General features: G+C 38.1%; 1 protein-coding gene across 9 annotated transcripts in view; it reads left to right on the forward strand.

The window, feature by feature from the left end:
• Window positions 1–27,875, forward strand: part of LRBA (LPS responsive beige-like anchor protein) — a 370,012-nt gene that overhangs the window by 178,453 nt on the left and 163,684 nt on the right. For all 9 annotated transcript variants that reach the window (XM_059843942.1, XM_059843943.1, XM_059843945.1 and 6 more), the window contains 3 exons: window positions 15,284–15,408; window positions 22,427–22,573; window positions 25,197–25,333. In XM_059843942.1, coding sequence (XP_059699925.1) covers window positions 15,284–15,408; window positions 22,427–22,573; window positions 25,197–25,333 — 409 coding nt within the window. The remainder of the gene's footprint in view (window positions 1–15,283; window positions 15,409–22,426; window positions 22,574–25,196; window positions 25,334–27,875) is intronic.

A 27,875-nucleotide genomic window follows, 5' to 3' on the forward strand; every position in this document is an offset into this window, starting at 1 on the left:
AAATACAAGAGTCTAATCCTTCTGATTATGATTTTGCAACAAAACAATAAAAGTTTAAGTAGCACAGTGTCGTAAAATCCTTAATGCTGCATTCCTATTGATATTGAAGCTTTGAAGATTAACTTCAAAGGAGGGTGAACAAGAGCAAAAAAATAGATATAAAATAAACAAATAAAAAATTGACAAGCTTGGTCTTAGAAGTCCTTTTGTATGTCAGATCTAGGAATATTGACCTGTTACTTGAATGGGCTTTAAGGCAACTTCCTTATTAATGATACTTAGAAACACAAAGTATATGGCTGTGAGTAATAGTATATTAAAGGGAGAGAAACACTGTTACACTGTACAGAAATTCTTGCAAAGCAAGAATGAATTTTCTTTTTAAATAAATTAATATATAATTTCTAATGAATATATATAAGCAAACAAAAATAATTGAAAACACTGATACCCCAAAGAGTTATTCACTGGATTTATTTTATGCCATTAGTATTTGTGAGGTTTGTTATACATCTGTAATGTTCTCTGGTTCTAAAAAGCTGTGTTAAAATTTGATTACTGAAACAATATTTTCAAAATTATGAGCACACCAAATAATCTGCATGAGCACCCTGCCTACCCTAGGAAGGCAAATATTTTTGTTCTTAATCTTCTAAAGAATAAGAAAACTGCAGGATTCAACCTGAATGTTTACTAGTCCTTGATGCACCCTTTAAAATAAATATTTGCGGGATTGTCATTTTAAGGACAATTGAAAGAAAGGCCATATCAAAACTGTGAACCAGGGCCTGCAGTTTTATCCAATACCCACGCTAATGTGCTTTGTGGCCCTCGTCACTCATTTTAAAAGGCTTTTATGTTAGGTTGGTTTGAGGTTTTTCGTATTTCTGCATTGTGCTTCTAAAACACCTTCTAACTTTGCCATACTGTAGTGTGTGTCAGATTAAGGCAGCAGGCTCCTGATTCAAACATTAAAATGCAGCATAAGCAGTGTTACCTGTCCTTGCTTAAAGAACCTCGTAGTGACATAATTAGAAAGAATTTTGTATTAATTCATTTGTTAATTTCCATGAAGCCTTTGCTGCTGCTGCTGAAGATGCTAAGATGTGATTTTAGCTGAGTGATGGTATATTTATTTTAAATATTTTTTTAGTGGTAAGGTAGGTGAGACATGACTTGTATGAGATTGTTACTGTTATAAAGAGCAGCTGCCAGATTACTTCATGGCAGGGAAATTTTGGAAGTGGAAATACTGTGTTCAGTATTCACATACAGTATTCACCCCTTCTCTTCTGAAAAATAACAAAGGAGCATCAGACTAATATTGTAGGACAGGATTAAGATTTTTTTATGAGGTCCAGTTTTCAGGGAGCAATAGAAACAGGATCACTTACATCACATTGTCTTAATACAGACATTATAGAAGAAATATTCCTCCCCCTAGCTTTCTTTCTGTTATTGTCTGACTGCATTTTCTGTCCTCATTAATTCATCAGATTTCTTTTCTGACCTTCTATTACTTTTCCCAGGTTTTTGTCCAGCCAGACCTGGGTTTTGCCCCCCTTCCTCTACTCTGACTCTTGTCCAGCTGATTCTCAACGCTGTCCTCTTTTCTCTGCTTGATCCCCAGCAGATGCATAATTCCTCCCCTCTCACATGTTTATCTCCCATGACTTCCACATCAAGATGATTTCTTTGGTGCTTCACAGGCTTTTTGCCTCTGCTGTATCTGGTGAAATAATTTTCTTCTTTGTGCTGCTTATGTTATTGGGGAGATAGCACTGATGAAAGATAACTGCAACTTTGTCTCGATCTTTCTGGAGTAGCACTTCAGAGACTTTTTTTCAGAGAGAGGGAGAGATAATATTTCTTAGAGGTTTTTTTTTTCTTATTATTGTTATTACTATTTATTTGTAGTAGATAAAATTCTGGACAAGAGGAGTTGTTCTCTTTTGGTCTTTGGGATTAGTGCCTGTTTGTTGTGGACAGAACCCATGACTGTTCTCGGTGGGTTTGATGCACGTGAGGAGGTCACAGTCTGGGTGTGATGGGGGCAGCCTGACAGGCACAACCCAGGGAAAGATGGGCAGCATCTTCCAATGCTTATGCAAACACCTACTGATTGTATACAGACTGTGGACTTCCAAAGCCTTTAGCAGGGCCATGTTTGGCAGCTTTGTACAGAAACAACCAGAGAAATATTTTGGACAACAGCTTCTATGTGAAAAATGAACTGAACTGAAGTTCTATTAACAGCTAACTTTGACTTGACAAATTTTATTACCAATTATTAAAATATAGTAAAGAGAAATTAATATTTATCCTCCAAATCCTGTGCCTTGTGCTGTATAATCTTTGTGATGATTGCAAGTCTGTCTCTGTTCCCCTCCCTCTTCCCTTATGGGGAATTTTTGGGCAAAATACCATCTTGCAGCGATTAGTATCAAAGATTGGTTACTTCTATCAGATGGTTTGGTAAGTAATCCGTAGCTATTGCTGTGATTTGCTGCTTGCCCATATAGCTTCACACATGTATTTAATTTCCAAAGTTAAGCAAAGTTATTCCCTATAAAGAGGGTGAAAGTCTAGATGAAAGCCATCCCTTTTGTGAAAACCATATTCACTGTCCCTCTTAGTGACTAGTACAACAAAGTAAATTTTAATGGTGCATGATACTGAAAATGAATCCTGTGACCTTGAGAAGATGTAGCAGAAGATCAGGTTTTATTTGAATCCTTTTGCCTTTGTTTGCATTACTGTATCTTCAATTTTTAGTTGCAAACTCCAGTATGAGTAGCTGTGTGTATATTCTGTACTTGAGACAGTCCAAATTAAAATTCTTAAATCACTTAAAAAAACCTGAACTGGTTTGTGTGTAAATTAATGTTTTTTATTCTTTTTAGAACTCTGTTCATAAAAACATTAGTGTTTTTACAGCAATGGAAAACATTTCATTTTATCTTATCCTGGAAATCTCTTAGAAACTATGTAGGCTTTTTATTCTGAAAAGGAAAGTGATAACATTCAATTTTCATGATGAAATGAAACAGTCTTTCCTTGATTTTGAGTGTCAGTCTGAATTGACTCTTCTGTCAGGAGAGAAGCTAATTGCAGAAAACCCATGCTTTTCAAGTCTGTTACCATGCCTTCTCTTTATGGATGTTTTCTGTGATGGATTTAATACACTTGGTAAACAAGGTTTCTTGAACAAGTTGTGTTACAAACTGTATCAAAATGTTTGAGTTTTTTCATTTTTTCATCATTGACTACTAAAAAAATAAGTTAGCTTTGTTTAGCAGGGACAATACATGGTTATTTCTAAAGCTGAATAATGGAGAAAGGTATGACTAGAGATAATTACAGACACAGTTTATAAATGCAGGAGGGAGATTATGTTCAAGGAAGAAAATGTGCATTATGGTGCAGTACACTTAAATTATGCTTAGAAGTATCTGCACCATAATTTAAGAGTGGTGTGGTCTTAAATAATCTTCTCTGAAGAATTTTCATAAAACAAGAATTAACATCTCCAGCAAAAAAAATTGTGAATTGTATGGTTATTACAGAGAACTGTTATGTTCTCACATTTGCATTCCATATTTTAAGTAGGAAGTTTATAGTTTTGTTAAGAGTTTCTTTAGTACCTAAAGGATTTCTCTTTTCATTGTCCCAACTATAGTTTTTTGTGAACATTAACAGTATCACATACTACACAGATACTTGGTTTATGAACACACAGGTGGAATTCTGCAGTCCAAGAATGAAGATTTCTGGAGAGCTCTTTACCTGGGTGCTGAAGGGACACATTAGAACATTCCCAGAAATGTGCACAGTTCCACCTTTTTGTTTTTCACTGCAGTAATTCTTCCCAAACTTGAGGATTGAGAGCACTGATACTTGGATTTATTTGAAGTGGCTGTGGATGAGTACTTGGAAGAGAAATGCATTAGGAGGAAGAAGGAGTATAAATAGACAAACCACATTAGACTCAGGAAATCCCCTGAGCTGAAAATAGTTGGAAACTGGCAGAGTGCTTGAGGAGAAGTTGTACATGATTGGATCAATCTTGCTCTTCCTTAAGCCACCACTGACATTTTGGTATACAGAATTTCAGGATAGACCTTTGGTGAGAAAAGGTACAGACATTCCTGTGCTCTTTCTATCCTCTGAGTGCATTCATGGCCTCTTCTGCAGGGACAAGGAGCCCTTTGAGTGGTTGATGGCACCACTGCAGTGATGAGGTCTGCCTGCAGCACTGTGTGACTTACTCTGGAGCCCCTGGTTCTCCTCTTTGATGTGGAGTTTCTTGGTGGTCCTGAGTTGTTTCCCATTGGGAGTGACAGTGTTGTTTCTGTTTCATTTCCCTTTGTGATGGGATTCCTGTATTGAGAAGAACAGCTTAATATTGAGAAAGTTGTTTCAATGTTAGGAAAGAACCTAAAGAGGTATGTTGGTTTTCCTATTGTTTTGGTAGTTTGTGTGTAGTTTGATTGGGGTTTTTTTTGTGAACTTTTCTTAAAAATAAATAAAGGAGTAGCTAGATGAAGAGAGAGAAGCTGGAAGCCTTGTCAAGAGAGGTAATAATTGCCCTGAAGAAGAAACTTGATTCTTTTAGACACACGTCTCTATGGATGCCGATGCAGAGGGGAATGAAGTTGTGGGTGTTATGCTCATGCTTAAGTCACCAAAATGAAAGAGGAAACATTTCCTGGTTTGTTGCTTCTTAAGCTTTCATTTTCCAGTGCTTTTATCAATACTGTTTTATAATGTTGGATTTAACATGTAGTATTAGTCTTGAGGAGGAAGAATGTGGAGGAAAGAATATTATGGTTTCTCTTGTATCGGTTGGAGTGTTTGTTATCAAGTTTTCTGTTGCTGTATTTCTGTCTTGGCATACCTGTGGTAAAGGAGTTGCATCTTCTCGGTTAGCAGCTTCTGATGTGCCAGTGTACAAGGTTTCATCCTGGGCTAAGCCCTTGGATTACTCTATCAAAGGAACCTTGGGTGGTTTAGTACTTTTAACATTGCTCATTCTTTACTACAAGTAGTTCTTTGGTAGGGTCTGTAACATCGATTAGAATGGCTTCCCCACTTCTGTTTTGTAAATGTTGTGAGGGCTTCACAACCTTCCTGACCCTTGGGGCATCAGTGGATCTCAAGAGACAGTTCAGTAGCTTAACTGGTTTTCATAGGACCATTTCAAGTAACAGTTTTGAACTTGCCCCCCTCTGCAGTGCCTATGAATTGCTAAACTCTTGTCTTCTGCTTTGTTGATCACATATAGCAGAAGAGAAGGTGTGTTTGCAGGCTACCATTTCCTTTATTTAAACCTTTAGTAAATACAGAATTGTCTGTGTGGTCCAGAAAATGGTGCTTCATCATAATTCAGTTATGTTTTTTGGTTTTTTCTAGAGATGGTTTGCAAGTCTTTCAAGGGAGAAATTTATTTAATAAGTTAAGCCTTTTTTAAGGGAGTTGAGTCCTGTTGTTGGTTCCTAAGGGTGCTGGGCTAGAATGGAAGCAGGACTCTTGCTCCATGTGCTTCTTAGTGGTCTTGCTGCCTTGTGCTTATTGTTTCCTGTCTCAGAGTGCAGTACTATGTTTGCAGTTACTTCAACTCTCTCTTACATGTGTTCCTGCAATCATCACATAATGAAATAATTTCCCAGATTTTGCTATCCTCAGATTTCAAGTCCTGAACTGAATCTTGAACAGAAGTGTTAACCTTCAAATCAAATCATATGTGATTTTTTTATTTTGTTTGGGATCTTTTTGTTTTAAAACTTTGATTTTAATTCTGTTAGAGAGTAGAAGAAATGCAGCTGATACTGAAGTTGGGTGTCTCTAAGGCTTCAGTATCCTAACCTGCAATCTGAATTGAGAATTCCTTTCCCAAGATGCTGTTTAGCAATAGCTAAATGTTCTGTGAACCTTAGAGATTCGCCTGCTCCCCCTTCCATAATTTCAAGCAGAGGTTCAAGGATGTTCAAATTAATTCATGATTAAGCAAGAGGTTGAAGGGGGAATTTCCTTGTGTCCCCAGATGCACTCAAATTCTATCCACAATAAAAAGATAAAATTAATGTAATTTTGATATTTATGCATTTAGACACCTCAGGTAGGTTTGTCTACTCTTTATTAGTCTATGTTAAAAAAAAAAAGTTGTACCTAAATCTCTCAGTCATCTTTGTTGTTCCTCTCTGTGGTGGCTGTTGAATTGCTGAGTTAATTTGGTAAATAGATAATAATTTTAATTTCAAAAAATGCAAACAAAACCAAACCAAACAACGAAAAGGAAAAAAAAAAAAGGAAGAAAAACCAACAAAAAAACCCCCTCAAAAATCAAATAAAACCACCCAGTTACTTGAGACCTTTCTGGCAGAGGACTCAGAAAAAATACATACAAAAGAGAAAAAAAGCCCAACTTCCTGTAGAAGAACATAGAGAAAAAAAAGTATTTATTGAATCAGAGGGGCGCACTATTGCATTTTTATGGAAGCAGGAAAAGTATCCAGCTGTTAAGAGAGCTATAAAAAAAAGATACAGGTTAGCCACAGCTCTTAAAGTGTAGATATATAGGAGTGTGATTTCATCCTGTTTCTTCTAGAAGAGATGAAATGTTTGCTGCAGGTCAAATCTAAGAGTTTTGGGAAAAACTTTGCTGTAATTCCTGTGTTTAATACTTTTGGGGTCAGAACAATGTACAAACAAAATCACGGAACTGACCAGATTTTCTTGTTTTGGTCAAAAGTTGATCTATATTATATCCACAAATGCTGAAAGATGATGATGTCAAATCCCAGCTACTGGAAAGAATTAAACTTAATCATAATATTTCAATTTTTCAATTAAATATTCCTCACAGAAAACCTGCTGTAGCTGTAATTAGTGGGAAAATAAATAGCAACTTCCTCTGCATGTGCTTAAAATGAAAGTATCAGAACCAACAGGAATGGCTAAGGAGATTAAGATTGAGCTGGCTCCGTTGTCGTATTGTATCCTTCAACATATTCTTATAATCCATTGCTCATTTTGGCAAGGAAGGGGTGACAAGTACTGCAGACTAAAATTCAGCATTATCAGACAAAAAGCAAAAAGCCTCCTGCAAGGTGTAGTGTACCTATTTTTTGTATATTGTGGGAATTATTCTTATTTTCAATATGAATAGCAGTTTATGAGGTCTGTATAAGCTGTAGTTACTTTGCAAAACAAGTGTTGTTGACTGCAGTCAGGAGTAGGATGTGTGAGATTTGCGAAGATTTATGAGCAACTAAGCCAAAGCATCCCGTTGCAAATTTGCTATATGTTCATTCTTCCATGTTTAAATCATTTCTGAATTAATTTTGCTGCAAGCCAAAATAAAGTTTTCATGTTAACTTCTGGTAGAAAAGTGGAGTAGTTTTCTTTTCAGTTAATTTATAATCTTGACAGAAATGCAACATGGATTGAACTGTGTCTCATGGTGTCGTCTTTGGAAGTGCAGCTTTATTTTAGATGGATCATTATAAGATCAGTCTAAGATAAGGTAGTGATTGCAGAATACGTGATTAGAACTGTACCACGTACTTAAGTGAGCCCTCTTTGAAGTATCGGTGTGCACTGGAATGCCAGCACTTCAAAGAATGTTCCAAAAAGCCGGGCTGTGGTTAGCTACCAAGGGGTTAATAAAGATCAAAGAAGAGCCTACATAAACTCATACATAAACAGAACTGTTTTTAAACGGGAGGTTAATGGCACCATGATCAAGGACAGCAACACCTTAAAGGTGGGCTTGTCTTTCCTGACATGGTGCTTTATAATATAAAGGGAAACTGAAACATTTATAGTTGACATTTTTTCTGGATTGCTTTTTAAGTGAGGAATTCAAAGCTTGTCAGTGCAGAAAAGAGTCTCTGTGATATCTGAAATCAGCATTGTTCTTCTGGTTTTGTTTGCATGCTAGTTAGGTGGGGACGGGTTTTTGTATGATTCCATGAAAATGCAGAAATCAGGAGTAGTGGGCAAGGAGTTGTAGCTAAGGTGCTTAATGGCTGAGATAAAGAGATAATCTCCTATTTACTGTATAGAAGCATACTAACAGCATTTCTACTAGTTTTTAAAATGCAAAATTTAGGAGTTACTGTGCTGTTTGTACTGTCGTGTTTATATGGGGAAATGCAAACATATGTTTAGATTTACATGTTTATATATCTTAGCATATGAAATGTATGTTAAAACAGGCTTCCCTTGCTGATGCTCCCTTCTTCTCTTCTACACTGGAAGCACCTGAGGTTTAAACTGCATAAAAGTCCCCTACAACTGTGCTGAGTCCTCAGAGTTCTGTGCTAAGTCCATGCACATGTTGTGCCTGAAGTTCATAGCCTGCTTTTCACATCTCTCATCAAGAGATGCTTTTCACATCTCTTTCTTCTGAAAGACTCAAAGAAGAAGGACTCTGCTCTCTCTTCAGCAAACCCAGGAAGCATTCCCCCCCCCCCCCCCCCATGCACCTTTTGATAAAATTTGAGCACAGATAAAGGCAAAGGTCCTTTTAGGGGAAAAAAAAAATCCTTTACAGGCAAAGCCAAATGTTTTCTTGGAGGAGGATTAGAAGTAAATAGACTGTACTGATTTAGTGGATTACATTAGTGTTTCTCATAGTTGATATTATTCCAGAGAAGTTGTACTCAGTGGCCTTGGGCCTTTGTTTTCACCAGTTCCTGTTACTGCAGCAGCAACTGTGGCAGAGATTAAGAGCCTGCCTGCACATGAGGTTTTTTTCTTAAGGATTCCCAATTTTTTTCCATTTGTGGAAATCTGTATCCCTAAACTATGGAATGTGAATGTCTATGTTTGGGGCAGATTAAGATAACATGAAAAGGCAGAGACTGTTAATATTAGAGTCTGATTACATGATACGTCTTTTTGATATTCTTCCTCATATTCTTCCTTTCCTTCCTTTCTCTCACCTGCACATCTCTTTCCCTTATTTTTAGTCATATAGTTGCTGGTGAGGCTGCAGGGTGAACAGGTCACTGATATAAAACGGAATAAAAACAATGAAGTCTAATAATCCCAGCTGATTACTGTGATTTGGTTTAGAATGGCCACACAAATGCTTGTGTGAATGCAGCTGAGAGACGGAGTGAGACTTGAACTGCAACAGGTTGTGTCATTGAAGAAAGTATAGGTAAGGTAGGCAGCATTTCTAAAGATCTCAATGCACTTATCAGGATTTAATTAATCTTTAATGTCCTGAAGTAGATACATTATCAGTGAAGTGCTATGAAATACATACAGAATGTAGCTGACTGAGTAGTATTTGAGCTGCAACTCTGACTTAATACTAATCAAACATTTTCCTGTTTGCTTTAGTGGTACAGGCAAAGTAGGAATCAGATCAGGAACCTGATTTACGGAAAAAGTCATTTTCCCTGCTGCATCAGTACTCTGATTTGCCATGTGGCAAACAGTTGTGCATGGGATCTCTGCATGAAATGTGAAACTTGGTAGTGCTGCTGAGAACTTACCGGTTAACATCATCAGTGTTTGCTTTGCCATCATCAAGGTCAATGTTTTATATTCCAAAGTGTGTTATATATTTTTTTATTATGTTACAGGTCAGTAATATATCTAAATGTGTACAAAACATTTTTTAGATAAATATTTATTGACATGTGGCTAGTAGCATGCTCATTGTTTGATCTGGTGTAAGTTGTATTTTTTAGATCACAGTTTGTGAAAGCTCATTAGAAGAATATTGAATTGCTTCAGAAAATTCAGAAATATTTCACTTGTTTTCTGAAATTAGCTTTTATCGAGTCAGTTAGTGGAATATACCTTGCATTTTACTATTACATACAAAATATGAGAGATTTTATTCTGGATATCCAGCTGAATGCCTTGGAAATGCAATGGATTTCAATTTGCAAGATCAGGCAGCCTCTTACTTTACAAGATGCCCTGCAGTATGCTGGAGGTACTCCACCAAAGGTTTTGCAGTATTTTCCAGAACTTCAGCACTTTTATCTTCAGATTGACAATCAAATCAATGCTGAGAGATGAACAGATTGAGGGCAGCCCTGCCCAGAAGGACTTGGAGGTGCTGGTGGATAAGAGGCTGAATGTGACCCATAATGTGCACTCACAGCCCAGAGAGCCAAACATGTCCTGGGCTGTATCCTAAGCACTGTGGGCAGCAGGGGAGGGAGGGGATTCTGCCCCTCTGCTCTGCTCTGCTGAGAGCCCCCCTTCAGTGCTGCATCCAGCTCTGGAGTCCTTAACATGGACCTGGTTGGAGTGAGTCCAGAGTGCCAAGAAGATGACCAGAGGGCTGGAGCACCTCCCCTATGAGGAAAGGCTGAGAGAGTTGGGGCTGTTCAGCCTGGAGAAGAGAAGGCTCCAGGGAGACCTTACAGCACATTCCAGTACCTAAAGGCTGCAAGAAAGATGAAGGGGGACTTTCTACAAGAATATGAAGTGACAGGACAAGGGTAGATGGCTTCACATTTAGACAGCAGGTTAGATTAGGTATTGAGTTGTGGGTGCCCCATCCCAGGAAGGGGTTGAAGCCAGGTTGCATGGGGCCCTGAGCAACCTGATCTAGTGGAAGGTGTCCCTCCTCGCAGCAGGGAGTTTGGAACTGGATGATCCTTAGGGTCCCTTCCAACCCAAACAGTTCTATGATTCTGTGATTCAACTGCAAATGCTTAGGGTTGTTGTAGGTTTGATTTTGCTTTTTGGCATTTTTGAGAAAAATGTTTGTGTCTCTTGCAGAAGATACCTGGTTTGAGTTCTTGAAACATTTTACATGGAAGCAAAAGATATCTAGTTGTAGACCAAGAAGTGTTCCTGAATAGTGTTAAAATCTGGCTTATTTTTCCTTTAAAATCCTTATTTTTCTTTGGGCACCGCTATCTGTGTTCTTTGATTGCTTTTTTGTGTAACTTAGAAGGAGCACCTGATATTCTGCATTTGATGAGCCATTGCAACCGAAGTGTATAATAAATTATAACCAGAAGATGGAGTAGACATGTAGTTTGTGGTGGAGAAATTGTTCAGCTGCCTTCTTTTAGATTTCCTTTCAGATCTGTACTGTTGCTCCTGATGCATGAGTGATGTTGCCACTCTGTTTTTGGCTTTCTATTAAACTAATTTAGCCTAAATCTCTGTGTTTGAGCATCTACACCTTAGGAATTGTCATCACTGATTGGTTGCCTTGCTGATGGTCTTAGTGAAGAGACCAAGGATTGATTAGGTTTGGAGATTGACTCGCCTGCTTAACTCTACAGTTAGAGCTCTGACAAAGAGTGGGTAATCTCAGAATTTATCTTGGTATCTTCATGCAAGCTGCTCTGTTTTTAAGTTTGTTGTGATTGCCTTTCGTGGAAGGGATTTTCTTGCCTTTTAGGTTAAAAAGCTTTCTAGATGGAAGAGATCTTTTAGAGCTCTAGCCATCCTCTGTCTCTGAAGATTTCTGTAACACTGTGCTCTCTTGCCTTTCTTTGTTTCTCTTTTCTGTTCTGCATTTATTCATTTGCTACTTCACTCATCCAAAAATCTGAATGGGGTCTTCTGTGGTGTGCTGAAATCCATTCTCACTTAACTGGTAGCTTGAGTACAGCCCTAAGACCTCTCAAAATGTTGATTTTGTAGGGTTGCATTTCTTTCCTCTTCCCTACCTCATGCAGTCCCTTTGCAACCCACACTGGTGTGATGACCCTTTCTTTTCTGGGAGGGCAGAGTATCTCAAAATACACAGTGGGGTAAGACATTACAATAAGTAATTCTTCAGCAATTGCATTATCTTTTCATTGTTGTCTGGTGTGGCTTATATTCAATTTAAATTATGAGGATATGAGGACTGATAGGTAGTTCCTGTGCCTAAAATACTTTTGCTATGACACCATAATAAAACAAGTACTGCAGTTGGTATGTTTTGTCTCCAATTGTCCTAATCTTTGAAACTGGTAGGAAATACAGGTTTGTTGTTCTGATAGTGTAGATAAATAAGCATTTAGACTATTCCTCACTATCTGCAGTGAAGTGACTTGTTTTTTTCACGATACAAAATCCTGAGGGAGCAGGTTATATTGGTCATTTTAAATTTGATCTCATCTCTGTACAATTTTAACAATGAAGTTAGATGCATGGGAACGAGAGGAAGGTTATCTCTCAATTCTGAGTACATAGCCTGGTAATTTGGGAAACTCTTGGAAAAATAAAGCAATATAATGGTTATGCTATTTGAATAAAGCACTTAATATAAAAGCTTTGTTTCGATTCAGTCAATATTGTTACTAAGGAACCACTAATTACTGTATATCATGTTTGAGGGGGCCCTGACAAATCCATGCAAATCATATGATTTATAATTCATAAATCCCTGATCCCCTGAGCAATGCTGCTCTTGCAGTTAGACTAATTGAGTAGTTATGTTCATCGATCCAGTCCATATAGCACCTTTAGTCCATATGGCAGCCTTTCCTGCAGGGCCAGGAACTCCTGTTGTCAAATGTCCCCTGTAGTTTCCCTAAAATCTGCCTCCTTGGCCCTTTGCTTCACAGTCCTTCAGTCTGCCAGCAGTCAGTTCTGCCCAAATCAGAGCAATATTTCTGTCTGTCTCTCCCTGCTTGCAGAGGTACAAAGCATGGTACAGCATTGCCTTTTGGGGATGGGACAGCAGTGGTTAATTGCTCTTACTATTAAGGCAGTGTGCTGGAGTAGCTGTGTGGTGTACTGGATTATATTGGTTCAAAAATGCATTTTTCCCAGTAGCTGCTCTCAAAAATGGCTCACTTGTAACAATTAGTCAACACAGGTGTTTATTTTTGGCTTTGCGGGGTTTTGTTGGATGTTTTTCTATGTGGGAGGAGTATATAATTCCCCCTCATAACGCAGTGGTTGCCAATACTTTCAAATACTGAAATAAACAGTCTAATAGTGGTTACATAGTTGTGTGTGAATAATCAGTGCATCACTGAAGGAGATAGAATCCTATGCAAATTTCATATGCAGAACTGAAAATAAAAGCAAGGGACTAAAGATATATTATGTTTCAGGATAATATTTCATGCCTGATCATTGCTACTTATCTTCCTAATAATTTTAGCATAGTTTTGTAATGTGCTATAATTGTAATTGGTATCCAGAAGAACAGCATCACTTAATTCTATCAAAACTGTGGCAAGGTAGATGAACGACAAATTAATAATTTACCGTCTTTGCATAATACTGTAGCCCAGAACACCAGAAGGATTGATGGCAGGAGAGGTTAACAAATTTTAGCGGCTTCCATTAGCTTTTCATTGTCATATGTTTGTGGTGCCGACTGAAATAAGCTTTGTAGGAGATCCCAGTGCAGGAAACTAATTACTCGTGCCGATTGCCACCCTGATGAATAGACCCTCATTGTATCATTCCCCTGAAGACGAGGAGCAGACTGTGATTCACGACTGCATCCTGGCTGATATTTGATAATAATTTTAACAGATAAATGTAGGAAGGCAGAATGATGAAGTGCCTATCCATGCTCTATGACTATCAAAGGCATGCACATAGCCAGCTGTGTTCTGCTTTTTTTCTGTAATCACTAATGGAGAATTTTAAGTTATTAATCGACCTTTGAATAAACCCATCTCTTCCTGTATATTGTAGTTTTTCTTTGGTTAATTATTCCAAAATCGTTGGGTCTTATAATCAGAGCAGCCCAATTTTAGCGTGACTGTAATACAGACAAGTTTGTAAATAAGATACTGGCGAATTTGATTCCAATACTTCAGTTTTTTTCTGAAATTAACCAGTTAGGAAGATGAAGACTAGCGCTGCCTTTTCTTTGGTGATAGAAATAGGCATAGAATTTTAATGAAGACTGCAAAGACAACCTCCATTTTGATAAAATTGTTTTCAGTCAGAATTTTTAATGTCTACAAATCATGTTTGAGAGTAGTGTTACACAAATCATTCTGGCTTTTGTTACTACATTTGTTTGAAACCTTGATTTACCCTAAATAAAACTAATTTCTGCCTTTAAACCTCAGAACAACGAATGTAGATAGCAAGTGTTTTTAAGATTGTGATCTGTAAATTAGTTGTGCCTATTCCTTTGTCAGTGTTGACAGGTATACTTTCTATTAGCTGGATCAGAAATAGAATATATATATATCTGCATTTTCATCTATTGTTTTAATGCTGGCTCTGTAAACAAAGTCCTTGTTTTTTAGTCTGAACATACACATTTTCATGGTATCATGGCCAAACTATGCCTCAGGTATTTTCTGTTTGTTTATTTGCCATACCTGAAATTGGCATTTTCTGTACATTCTCTGGGCTAAAATGCTGTTTTACAGTGGCATTAATTCATGATCATCTGAACAGATAGTTACTGGCACTTACATATATATGACTGTATTAAAAAGATCTACGTGTATTTGGAGTGTAAAATGGAAAATAATGAATTTGATATAACCTTTTCTATATGTAATTTTTCAAAGTATGCTTTCTATGTAGCAACTATTACACATCATAACATGTAGTTTTTAATTAAATGTAAAAAACACAACTACATAAACCAGAAATGCAATCTGATTTGTTCGAAAATAGATTGCTGTTTCACTCTCCTGGAATAGTTTATTTAAAAACAGTAAATGGAAAAGAAATGCATTTTCTCGTGTTGTTCTAAGCCTCAGGGGCTAAATGTAATGAATATTTTAAGAGATTATTTTAATTAAATTCCTGCACATCTAAACAGAGTAATATTTTATTATCACATACATAACCATGTAACTGAGGTACTCATTAAAGTTAACACTTTCTGGACCAAGAATTCATGGCATGATTTACTGACCTTGTGCAAAAAGGCACAAATTAGGAAGAAAAATGAAGGGGGACAGACTTTGATTAATATAGGTAATGCTATACCATATTTATAATAGCCTTTTCCCTATTCTGGTTTATAAATGCAGTCACTGAGAAAGGTGCCCTGCTGAGGCTGAAATGAGGCTGAAATCGGAGCACATGCCACTAGAGTGTGGGGAAACTGATCACACTGTCAGCAATTCATTTCAAAATGATGTATTTAGTGCTCATTTCACCTTCCAAGAAAAAAGGGAAAGGAGTTCCTTAGACTGGAAGGTGATATTGTTATTTTCAAGGACATACCTAAGTAAAAGATTGCAGAAAGGGGGGGAGGTTAGAAAAAAAAAAGGCGAAAGCAGCGCCAACAAGGAGAGCTTTATGCAGAAATTCAGCGCTACCATGCTGGTTGATAATTGCTAACATATGTGGCTCCTCTGTTTCATTGTAGTCGTCCTCGTGAGTTCTGGCGCCTCGACTACTGGGAAGATGACTTGCGGCGCCGGCGACGATTTGTGCGTAACCCCCTCGGATCGACACATCCTGAAGCGACACTCAGGGCAGCCGGAGAGCATGGTCAGTGTAAAATCTGCCTCCTGCCACCAGCAGCAGGTTACAGTACATGGTGGGAGAGGCTGGACCTTCGTCCTTGTGGTGTACTAGCAAACGGTCCCAAAGCAAAGGCTTTTGGCACTGCGTTTCAGGCACTGTATTTTCCATACAGAGATAACCTGGCCGCTCCTTTGCAGCAGCAGTGCTGGTGTTTGCTGAGCCCCTTCTTCCCATCTCAGCTGGGCTGGGTGGTGCATACCTTGCATACAGCACTTAGAGTCCTCACTAGGCAAAAGGAAAGTGGATGCAATTTTGCCATTAATCCCTGGACGGACTTCAGTGTAGATTACCTGCTTATACTTTAGTAACTTCAGAAGAATTTTTCCCATTCAAAATCCACACCAATTATTTCAAGTAGCACATACCTGCTTATTGTTATAAGAGAAATAACACTTCTACAAGCTAAATTGTACCTTTGCTTAAGTCCTCAGGCTTTTGTGCAAGAATTTGATATGGAATAAAGAGTAGCAAATGCTGATATGCTAAGTATTGCTCAAGCAGCAAAATGGTAATTTCTACTTGGTGATTTTAAAAAAGGAGATTACTTTTTTTTTACAGTTGTTACTCTTCATTTCATAACCTGGGATCAGTCTGATGTAAGATGCTACCTCCATTCTAGAGGGGAATGTATTTACCAAACTAATACAATAGTCAGTTTGAGAATTCTATAGTAAATCAAAATATGAAAAAGCAAACAAAACCACAACCAAAGCCAGTGAACTTTGGGGTTTAGTACAAAATTTAATGTCTTTTTTTTCCTTTAAGGTAGAAAAGTCTTGTACTTAAAAATAATTTGCTTATAATTGAAGCTGAGTATCCTTCACCTTGAAGGCACAAGTCATGGAGCAAATAATCTAAATTTTGGGATTTTTTTTCTTCACTAACTTGTGAATTACTGAATCCATAGATGCATACATATGCTCACACAAATTGTTTGGGCGGATGCAGTTTATGCAAATTTTAGGTTGTTTAGAGTGTTGTATGAATGTAGAAGAACATCACTGTCATAAAGTTGGTTTCCATCAGGCATCTTAACCTCTTGCACTCAGCCTTAAAGAGCCATTTCTGGGAGAAAATGTCTACAATATGTCAGCTGATATAATGCCAAATGTGACATCAGTCCTCTGAAATAAATGACCGCACAGAGAATAGTCAATAAAGTGATCTGAAAGCAATGTTTCTAGAGCTCTACATCTTTGACTAGAGAAAGAAGAACAAGATGTAGGATTAATTAACTCACCTTTTGTTTTGGGGGTGGTTGTTCTTAATATGATGTGTTGTTCCTATACCACGGACTGTAGGGCATTAGGGTTTTATCTGTTTAAAACTCCATGGATGAACAACAGCCTTCCCCCTTTAAATATTTTTAAGATAAAGTGTACTTTAAGTTAAATAGACTTTAGTTTAATGTGTTCCAGTTGTATTTTCGTATTTAATCTTTATGCTGTTTATCAAAATTATTAAAAAAATCTTTATTTTTACTGAAAAATAATTAGAACAACCATTTAAATTTGCGTAACTAATTCTTCCACAAGTAAAGACACAGTAATGCAATTATTCATATTTCATACTAATGTGATATTTTCACTAATCCATGCTATATTTCAAGGGCTTGTGGTATATTATCAGTTTGTAATTGATAGGACAACAATTTTGTCAATACAAAGGAAGAATGAATAAAGTAGCCCTATTTCAGAAGTAGCTAATAAGCATAGCTGGTAACTAACTCTGGTGATTTAAATAGACATAATTGTTTTCTATGTGCCTTTCTATTCAGATTTTGAAATCCTTAACAGTCTTCTATTTTGTTTAATTTCCTGATGTTGTTTTATTCTGAATTTTCATACTGCCTTTGTTATCTGTAGTCCTTCTGGGTTTTTTATCTATCCAGTGAATATTTTCGTTTACCCTGAGTCATTATTTAATGTGATTTCTGAAGTTATAGATGTTATCTGCCTGAGTGTGTGTACACATACAACTGTCTTTTTCCAAGGACTTCCACTGGCATGGTATAAAATTTATGACCGAAGTACAAATTCAAGTTCAGTTGGAAACTTTATACAATGTATAGGAGAGCAAAGATAATTGGGATTTTTACTGTTTCATTTTGGATTTGACTTTCTTGGTGTGTTGTTTTTAGTTTGTTTGGGTATTTTTTTCTTGAGTTTTAGAAGGTACAGTTATCAAAGTGATCATCTGGAGTGGCCATTTGATCAATTTCTTTCTGAATTGTATTTATAAACTTCTAATATTAACCTAATATTCTGATATAGTTATATCAGAAATTCCAGTTGTTCTCAGATTTTTTTGGAACCCGACTTTCGTGATGTAGATATCCCTAGTATTTGCAGAGTATTTTCTCCCGTATGTTATGATTTCATATCAATAATTTTTCATTAATTATTCCATTCCAATTAATTTTATATGTCTCTGAGGCAAAAGCATTTTTAGATAATGTATAAAAGGTTCCCTACTGCCTATTTAAGTTTTTTTCAAAACATCACAGACCAAAACCTGAAATTGGACATAAGGGATTTTGCCAAAAGGAAGGCAGGGGAGAATAATGCATAAATAATGGAACAGTACACGCAGTACCCATGCTTGGTAACATGGATTTTAGCTCACTTTTATTAGAAGATACACATTATCAACTGCTTGGTGTCTTAAAAATACAACTAGATGTATTCTCCACCCCAGAGAACTCACAGTGTAGGAATCATCACAATTTGCAACTGTGAAACTGATTCAGAAACAATTGGAAGCCTAGATATTGTTCAGTAAAACCTGGAGAGGACAACAACAATCAGCTCTGTTGCAGCCTAGTTATGTGTCTTAGGAGCAAGAACCAATCTTTTCCAAGGATTGATTTGATTTGATTTGAAGGAGAACCTCTGGTGCAGAGGTGGCAGAATAAATACCTGAAGACTAATGTTCTCTGTTCAGACAATCAATACCAGCCCCATGACTATACTTCTGGCTACCTTCTAGTTAAAAACAAATTTTTTAATTCTGACAATTTAATTGCCACTCCCAAGTTCACATTAACTTGCTTGGGAAAAAAAGGCTTTAGGTAATTTTTCAAAGGGAAAAGGGGAAAAAAAAAAAGGATCCTTCCAAACTGGCTATTTATAAAAGTCAGTCTAATGGTGTATTGTGGGGAAAGGAAAGAAAGGTGAAGGTGCTGTGGTAATAAGTTTGGAATGGAAGGAGTTAATTCTTCTATATTCTTCCTGTCACCTTACTATATAGAAATGGAGCCAAAATCATATAAATATGGAGAAAAAAAAAGAGTAAACCTGTTGCTATTTTGAAATTGACCCCAAAATGCAATATTTGTGAGGGAATCTTTAGCAGCTAGAAAATACTTTATCAAGCTTTTTAACAAGTGATTTATTGGGGTTTCTAATTGATGTCTGTTAAAAATTGGGGGATGGGGGATTAAAACAGTCTGTAGCATTTCCATGGAGACAAAAGGTGGAGTTCAGGGCTTTGTGGCTGCAGGGGACCAGCAGGTGATCATCACCAGCATTGTAGTCAACTGGTTAGTTTGCTTTGCCTCAGCTAGAAAGACAATATTGTAAAAACTTTGCTTGAAAATGATTGGTTTTTTCCACTGTAATGTTTTTAAAGAAGTCGGTAGAGTAGAGGGAAGCTTCTGGGAGCCCTTTGTGAAAAAAAATGTACATACTAAGGGGTTTTTTTAATGCACCTTTTCCTTCAGTTGCTTTTCCTGGTATAATTACCAGTTACAAAAAAAAAAAAAAAAAAAAAAAAAAGAAGTTGTGTGCTAGCAGACTGTTGTGTTCAGAGCAATATGTAGGCCATGCCTGGAGATCTTGATCTTGGAAAGATGTGTGGGGGTTTGTGCTTAGAGCTGCAGGGTTAGAGCCAGAGGGTCTGGTCACACCACCATAGGCAAGCCTGGCAGAGTGGTTAGAGAAGGCAGAACAGGGTTTGTGACCTGAAATATGAAATCCAGTGTAATATAACTCTGTGCTTGTGTGGGATTGGAGTTTGTCACGTGATGTCATGCTCCATCATACATCTCTCTAACCAGGAAATATATAAAGAGAGCTAGACCATGGCCTACCTATACCAGTGAATTTATCTACAGAATAGGTGCATCCATGTGGAATATATTCTGTTCTGTGCAGACATGCATGTAAGCATGAGAGTGTTGGTTGCAGATATAGTGCTTTATGCACACCAGTACAGAAAAGGCAGATTTGCTTTATTTACATCTGTACAGAAAAAGCAGATTCTGCTTCAGAGTGTGATGTCTCCAGTAGCATTGCCTTTCACTAGCTGGTGTCTGCAGGTGTGTAGACAGACATCTTCCTGTGCCTGTGTTTAAGCTGTGTTTAACTTTAACACACATTTCATGTATGTCAGGAAATATTGGTAGCTAGCATCATATGCAAAGAGATGACAAAAGTTTACACAAATGGACTGAAATTATTCAGGGTCTAAAATCTCCTACTGAAAAAGGCACATATATAAGATGTATGGTTTTGAATGAGCAGAATATCAGTAGCTGGGGAAAGAATTAAAATCTGAGTAAGTGAAAAAGATAGGACAGTATTTCTGTTATCCAGTCATCTTTGGTTTGGAAGCTGCTGTACTGATTTTATTTTTTCTTAAAGACTGAAGGACACAGTAAAATTTCAGACAAGTTGTACTAAGTATAAAAGTATGAACCTTTGATCTTGGCTCTGAATTCAATCTTAAATAAGAATAGGTAGAGAGCTATTGAAATCAGCATTTTCAGTATAACAGATTCTAGTAGAGAAAGCAAAAAATGGCAGGTATGTACAGTGCAGATGAAGTTTTTGAAACAACAAATATAGTTTGCCTGCATTAAAAGAAAAAAAAAAGACCCAAAAGGAAAAGAAAGAAAATAATTTATTATCTTGGACTTCATCTTGAGGTGATTTTATTCTATTTTACTTTTTTTGATCTTCAAGAGAGTGCTGGTAGGGCAGTGACTAAGAGTGCATGTGGTGTGTGTTAGTACACTGATGGTAATTTTACTGCTGCTAACTGAAAATCCTCAAGGGGGAGTTAATTACAGGAAAACCTTCCTAAATATCAGCTGCATATTTTCCATGACAAGAAGGTTTTTCAACTCACATTGAACAACTCCAGAATCTGAGTTATCATTATTTACATGAGCATATTTTGCAAGAAAGTAAAATTTGTGTTTGTACAATGTAGTTAAAGCTTTGCAGTAATTTTTTAAGGCTTTCTTACAAGTGACAGCCATTGCTAGGGCAAAAGGAGCATGTATAAATTGCATTTTGTTTTGTATAGCAAGTTAAATTTCCTTTTATTTCTGTTTTTGGTTGTTGGTTTGAGGTGGAGGTTTTTGTTTGCTTTTTGTTGTTGTGGTTGTTTGAGGTTTTTTTGTAAGGTCAAGGCCTAAACCAAAACCAGTATTTGGTGATTTGGTGGTGGTTCTTGTTGTTATGATGGGGTTTTTATAGTTTTGGTTTTGGTCTTTTTATTCTTCTTCTTTTTTTTTTTTTTTTTCTCTCTCTGGTGAGTGGACTTCATTTTTACTTTTTCACTGAACTGAAAAGTTTTTATTATTTGCAATTTACTTGCATATATTTACTTATACAATTTAAACTTTATGTATTGCCACAGGGGAGTCGCTGCCTTCTGTAAATGTTTGCAGATTAGCATATTTTTAGAGGGAGCCGTGGAACTTCAAATCAAGTGTGGCAGCAATCAGAGCAAGCAGTCACCAGTGTATTGAAGTTAGTTGGTCCTGATGTGTTTGGGGAATGTTTTTCAAACATGGCCGTGCCATGGGTATTCTCAGTGTATCTTTTAAGAAACAGTATTTTAATTTGCAACTTTAAAAAAATCCAAACAAACGAAAAAATCGGACACATACACAGCTGGGTTTTGGCATTACCACAGCAAAACTTAGGTGTAGAGGGAGTAATTACGTCCTTATTTTCCTTTTTCCTACTCTTTTTTTTTTTAAATTCCCCTTTTATTTTTTTTTTTTTTTCTTTTTCTGTTGCTGCTTTGAGCCGGTGATTTAAATAAAACAGATTTCGAGGCGGCACTGTCGGGGGGCGATGGGAGTGCTCCCGGGCTCGCGGCGCTCCCGGGGCCGTGCGGGGCGGGAATGTCGCTGCCCGGACACGGCGGGGACACATTTGCCGGTCCGGTGACCGTATGCGGGGCGGAACTTGGCTCCAAGCGTGCTTGGCCACTTCCCTTCCATTCCGAAAATCCGAGCATGAGCCCAGAAATGCCCCGCGGGAGGCCGGAGTACCGATGGCTGTGCCCCTTGGAAGCAGGTGCAGGCTGTTCTCCGCCTCCAGCCGCCACCCCGGGGCAGATTCGCCGCCTCTCCCCTGGCATGCAGGGGTGGGGGCTTTTCTGCCTCACGACCTCGACTTGCCGCGGACGGGAGCGGAAGGGATGCGGGGCGGCAGCTCCAGCGTCCCTCCGCCTTGTCCCCGCTCCCGGGGTTTTCCCGGCGGGAGCAGCCCCGGGGCCGGGGGCTGCGGGCCGGGGCCGCCTGTTGCGCTGCCCCGGGCGGGTCCCGCCGCTCCCGGCCCCGTCCTGCGCCTCCTGTTCCCAGGGCCGTGCTCGGTGGTGTCGCGGCGGCGGTCCCGTGTCCTTGGTTGGAGCGTGGGTTTCGGGGTCAGGGTGACACATCGGGCAGCCAGGACCCTCCTCCAGCTCGACTTCCCAAGGAAGGCTGCAGGGCAAGGAAGTCTGCTGTGTCCTTTTCCCCTCTGTCATAAACACTTGAAATAGAGTTGAACGCTGCAGAGGGCACTGGATAATTTTGAGCAGGCTTAATAGGATTAAAACTAGATGTGTCCTAACATTAGAGGATTAAGACAGGTACTTCCTACAGCTAGTCCTAGGCAGTTTTCTTCCTGAACTTACATTTAAAAAATAAAATTACACTCCTATGTTACTGAGACCTGACAGACAGCACCGTGTCTCATTTCAGCTCCCAATGAGGATATACTTGTCAAAGGAAAGCAGTCCATCAAGAGTCAAGTTTTAGGAAACCAGAACTCAGAAAGCGAGATTCTCTTGGAAGGTGATGATGATATCATGTCATTCATGGAGGAAAGAGAAGTGGAGAACTTGACAGGTAATGTCACCTATCTCATTTTCTCCTCAGCTTTTTCACTGTTGAAGTTCTGATCTCCCCATCTCTGCAGTGAATCATGATTTGGGATGCACACTGATAATTAACACACTTCCCATGACTGGGTCATTAAGATAATTTTCTAGTCACCTCAGATACTGAAGGTTTATTTGAGAAGAGGTGTGTGTTCTTTCTCTGCCTTTTTGCTTCAGCAGTAGATACCTATTCTAGAAAACCTTCCTTACAGAAAATTGCTCTACCTTGAAAAGGCCTTCTTTTGTTTTCTTGACCTCATTCCACTCAAATCATCAGACTTAGTGGGACAATTAGACAAGCTGTCTTGTAATTTAAGGCTCTGGAGACCTTTAATTTTTTTTCCTAAGTCTATAAAATTGTGCATACTGATTATTTACTTGGGTGTAAAGGATTTGTACACTCTCTGCATTTAATTCATTTAAACCCCTTGACATTCCCCCACTGAAGTTCTTTCTCCACAGACCATGGCCTCATTAGATTTCCTTTTTATTTTTCCTGAAGAAGAAATAGTACCTCAAATCATTCAACTTAATTAATTTTACATAATCACATGGAACCTTTGCTGATGTTGCAATCTCAGTGGAGTGGGTCCATTTCTGTGCAGTTGAAAATGTAAAACCAAAGTAATCAGTGGTTCAGAGACTGTGAGTTATATAAAGTGTCTCAATTGCTGTTTGAGCAACATGGGTTTTACAGGGAAAATACAAACTTCTCTGTGTTCTTTTGCTTCTCATCTGGTATTCTATGTACACTTAATTTAAAGAAAAATATCATTTATTGGATAATTCTGGTTCCCTGAGAAGCTGGTAGTACAGTCTTACACTGATATGGATCATGCATATGATAATTCACTGAAAATGCTGGAAGTGATTTATTTATTGGCATTTTGCTTATCCCTGAACTGCATTCCACTCTTTTTTTTTTTTTTTTTTTTTTTTTTTTTTTTTTTTTTTTAAAGACAAAAAAGCAAAAATGCAGCATAAGGAAAAAGAAAACCTGCATAGGAAAAGTAAAGTAAAATAAAGTCATGGAAGAATGATGCAAAGGCATTTAACTTTATGAATCTTTTATTTTTCCCTTTCTACCATGAGCTTCCTTCTCAACAGCCTTTTCCATGTTTCTTTCTATTTTTCATTCATTGGTTTGAGTAATACATTCATACTGTAATAGAGGTGAAAGGGGAGTTTAATTATATAATCTTGACAATGGCAATAGGATTAAGAAGTAATCCTTACTAATAAAGTGGTGTGGGTTAGAAATGAAGTGGAAATTGTCAGGGGTCTTCTACAGGACCTGGATTGCCCCAGCTTCTGCATCTGTCTGCTTGCCCTGTAATTGAATGTCTGCGAGTGATTGAAAAAATGTTATTTCTCCTCTGGATTACATGCTAATGTACAGGGGGCAGAGGGAGACAGCAAAAGAACACATAGCTTCTTATTTCGACCATTTGTGGGGGTGAGCTTTGGGAAATCATGGCGGTTCTGCAGCTATCTCATGCCCATCTGCAGACACAATGTATTTGTACGTTGGGAATAGAGAGCAAAGCTGCTCTGATCTCAGCAGAGCATCTCTTCTTTTGTCCTAGTGGCACACATTGAGATTGATGTGAGATTAAGGACAATCACCCTTCTAACAATCGATGGAAATGACAATTCATCTGAATTTTTTGTCAGTTATTCTCACGTTGATTACCTGAACGTGTGTACCTCATTTATAGATGCTTTATTAAAACAAAATTGTCTATGTCACTTTAGTATCTTCCTCTGTTTTACAAAAGTCAGATAATACTGCAGCCATGTAACTTCATTTCCTTGCTTCTTAATCAGCTGGATGACAAACATAACCTGTTTTCATTCTGTATGTGTTAGTTTATATAATGCTGAAACTATTGTTTTCAGTAGTAGTCTGATTTGTCCCTGTGATAAGCCCTGTGGAGATGTGATTATTCCAATAAAAATTCATTCAGTTGGAAACCAACCCTCCAGCTGTTTACTCCCACAGTCCCCGAGCTACACTAACACTGTATGGAATCCTTGAACAATATTTAATGTGGAATCAAAAGCATCTTTAAAACATTTTACTTTAGGCTCTATAACATTGTGTAACCTTAACAGTAGATTTCCAGCATCCGTGAGGGAACACTTTGCAGTTAGACAACTTTGAGCCTTGACTGCGGTGTTCATCTTTGTGAAATGCTATCAAAACTTCTCAGTAACTAAAGAACACATCAGACAGTAAGGTTTTGAGTGTTCATGTGTGCACTCTCCATATTTCATGTAACAGAAGGTGTGCAACTCTTGGAGTTTCTTGGACAGAAGATGTGTCTGAGTAAAAGCTGAAGACTGCCAAGCTAAAGCCAGCTTTGTGTAATGTATGCAGCAGTTTGCAATTGCAGCTGCCTCAGTGTTCAGGAGCACAGAGACACTGCAAATCTGTTACATATGTTCTTTTCCGGGACAAAAAGGGGTTTGCTCTGTAAGGAAAAGCTGTGCTCTTTGCATTATTTTAATGTCCTTGGCCTGAAAAGTGAATAATTTGTACTCGCATTCTTTTCAGTTTGAACATTGTTGGTGTTTTCCTGCTTTGGCAGGTCCAGTGTCCCTCAGCACACCAGCTCAGCTTGTGGCACCCTCCGTAGTAGTGAAAGGCACCCTTTCCATCACTCTTTCTGAGCTCTACTTTGAGGTGGATGAAGAAGATCCTAGTTTTAAGAAAATCGACCCAAAGGTAAGAGATCATTGACCCTGAGGTCTGAGAGATGATGACAAATTACCCAAGACCTTTAAGTCTTCACTTGACTTCCTTTACCTCTATTGGGCTGCAGTGTTGCTGCTTTAATAACTTTGCCACTGACCATATATGATGCTGAACTTCACGTAGGTGACACCTCCTTTCCTGCTCCTTTTTCTCCCCCTCCCACAATTCAACCCTACTTGAATGTTAATTAGCTTGCTGCGAATAAAGCTCCAGGGAGACACGTCTGAAATAAAGACATCTTGAATCGCAGGCCTGTATGAATACAGGGAAGTTCAGCGAGGCTTTTAGCCTTAATACTTTGTTTTACTTTCCTGATTTTAACAACTGTTAGTGTAAAACAGCATGGAACTTCCCACACTCCTAAGTTTGCAGTGCTCCTGTCACATTAGACTCTAACACATTTTACTTGGCCCGTTATTATTTATTGTGCCCAAGCATAAAACATAATTGCCCTTCTAAAATATGTTTCTGAGCTGACTTGATAAAGCAAACTTTATTTGCTCTGAGTTGCTTGATTATTTGTCTTCTGGTTAAAATTAGTAACCTTCAGTAAAATTCCAATTTCAAAGGGAGCATATCATGCAATTAGCTTAATAATGTTGCACTTGGATGTTTTCTGCAGTGTTACAGCAACATTTCGAAACTAGGACACAACCAGTAAATATTCTCACTGTTTAAGCATAGTCACGGCTCTTGATTTTTTTAAATACCTGCCTAATGTTAAACTGGGTAGTAATTTCTTTGGGAAGGACACTGCTGGAAGAAGTTGTGATTTTCTACTAGTCTTTAGAGAAAATACCTTGTGTGTTAAGCACCAGTTCAGTTCTTTGTTTCTGTTGAGTAAATTGCTCTTGTCTGTAATAAAAATGGCATAGGTGGGTCTGAAAGCTGGGATTATCTGGAAAAAAATTTATGTCGAAAAGCAGTGCTCTCAAATTGTTAGAGATAGATTTTAATATAAGCAATTAACTAGAATTGTGATTTTATGCGATATCATAAATGAAACTTAATTTTTCTTTTGGTCCTGAAGAATTTTTGGAATATATTGGAAATTATTTTAAATCTGAGATAGGGCTTAAAGTTTTTATATGCTTATATCCTTCTATTATGTTTCATTAATCCTCCCCCACATTTAAGTAAAAAAACCCATTTAATAATGGAAAGAATATAAATGTGAAATTAAAGTTTGTTTGATATGTTCCTGTATTGCATTTTCCATCTAAAATGTTCTGCTTTGTACTGTGTCAGCATGAGAAAAGTCTTGAAGATCTGCATTATTCTGGATTTTTGGTTTTCATGTTCAGCACACAGGGTCTTTGAGTACAGTTACCAATTCTTACCATTCCTGTTACATGTTTTGTGGGAACACTGGCATATAACATATAGTTAGCCTCCTTTTCTCCTGCTTCCCAGTATTTGGTAGAGGCTTTATTTTTCTTAACTGTGAGCAGGCATTCTGGTTTTGTTTGACCCTATCTTTTACTCTGTATCTGAGAGATTTTCTTAGAATTCTTAAAACAGGAGAGGTTGGATACATGAAATACTGGCTACACCTCTTACATTCTCCTTACAATGGCACTTTAGCTGGAAGTCTTAAAATTAAAAAAAAAAAAATAACCTTTTATAATGTCTCAGGGTTTGGGGGGAGCTAAAAATCAGATCTGAATAATTTTATTTTAAAAACCATGTAATCTTACCAACAGCATTTTTTCAAACATTAACACCTCCCTGCCCCACCCTGTGCTGAAATCAATGTACCTGTGATAGCGATGACGAGTGCCGTAGAAAATGCCCCTTAGGAAAAAAAAAAAAAAAAAAAAGCCCCAACAACTAATCCGCTGTAAGCTCCGCAGGCCTGCTTAATTAATGAGGCCTCATCTGTTTGATAAATTTCAGTTCCCTGTATATTTGTCTAAACTACCGAAAAGAAAACATTGTGACAAGTTCCTGAAGAAAAACCTGCCTTAGGTAGCGATAGCATCGGCAGCGATACGATCAGAGTTTATACGTGGGCTCTGGGCTGTTTTGGGAAGGAACGGCTAATCCTGTTTTGCCAGGTGATCCGAGATCAGCGCTGTGGAAAGCGTTAAGATGGCTCCACAAAAGACTTGTGGGGCTCAGCCGGGGCTGCAGGGGCTGTGCCCGCTCCGCCGGCTAGGGTGGCCCCGCGCACCCTGCTCCATCGCCCCGGCTGCTGCCGCCATCGAGGATTTCGTTTTCAAACTTAAAGGCAAAAGCAGCTCAAGTTTGAATGGTTATTTCTTTCAGTCTCCGTCCAAAAGGACACGAAAATAGTCTTCTGGGGCAAGAACTAGACATTTTATTTTTTACTCCCCCCGGCCCACGAAAGGATATGAAAACTTGTTCGAAATGCTCCCAGCCGGCGTTGCAATCTTTCGGGCAACCCGAGCGGGTAACGCTAACGTTTTTAAATCTTAGGAATGCGTTCCCGAAAAAAATCCTGCCAGTATTTCTCAGTCGTCCCGAGCAAGCTTAAAGCGTAATAGCTGCG

The sequence above is a fragment of the Haemorhous mexicanus genome, chromosome 4, assembly GCF_027477595.1.
Source record: "Haemorhous mexicanus isolate bHaeMex1 chromosome 4, bHaeMex1.pri, whole genome shotgun sequence".
Taxonomy (NCBI): Eukaryota; Metazoa; Chordata; class Aves; order Passeriformes; family Fringillidae; genus Haemorhous; species Haemorhous mexicanus.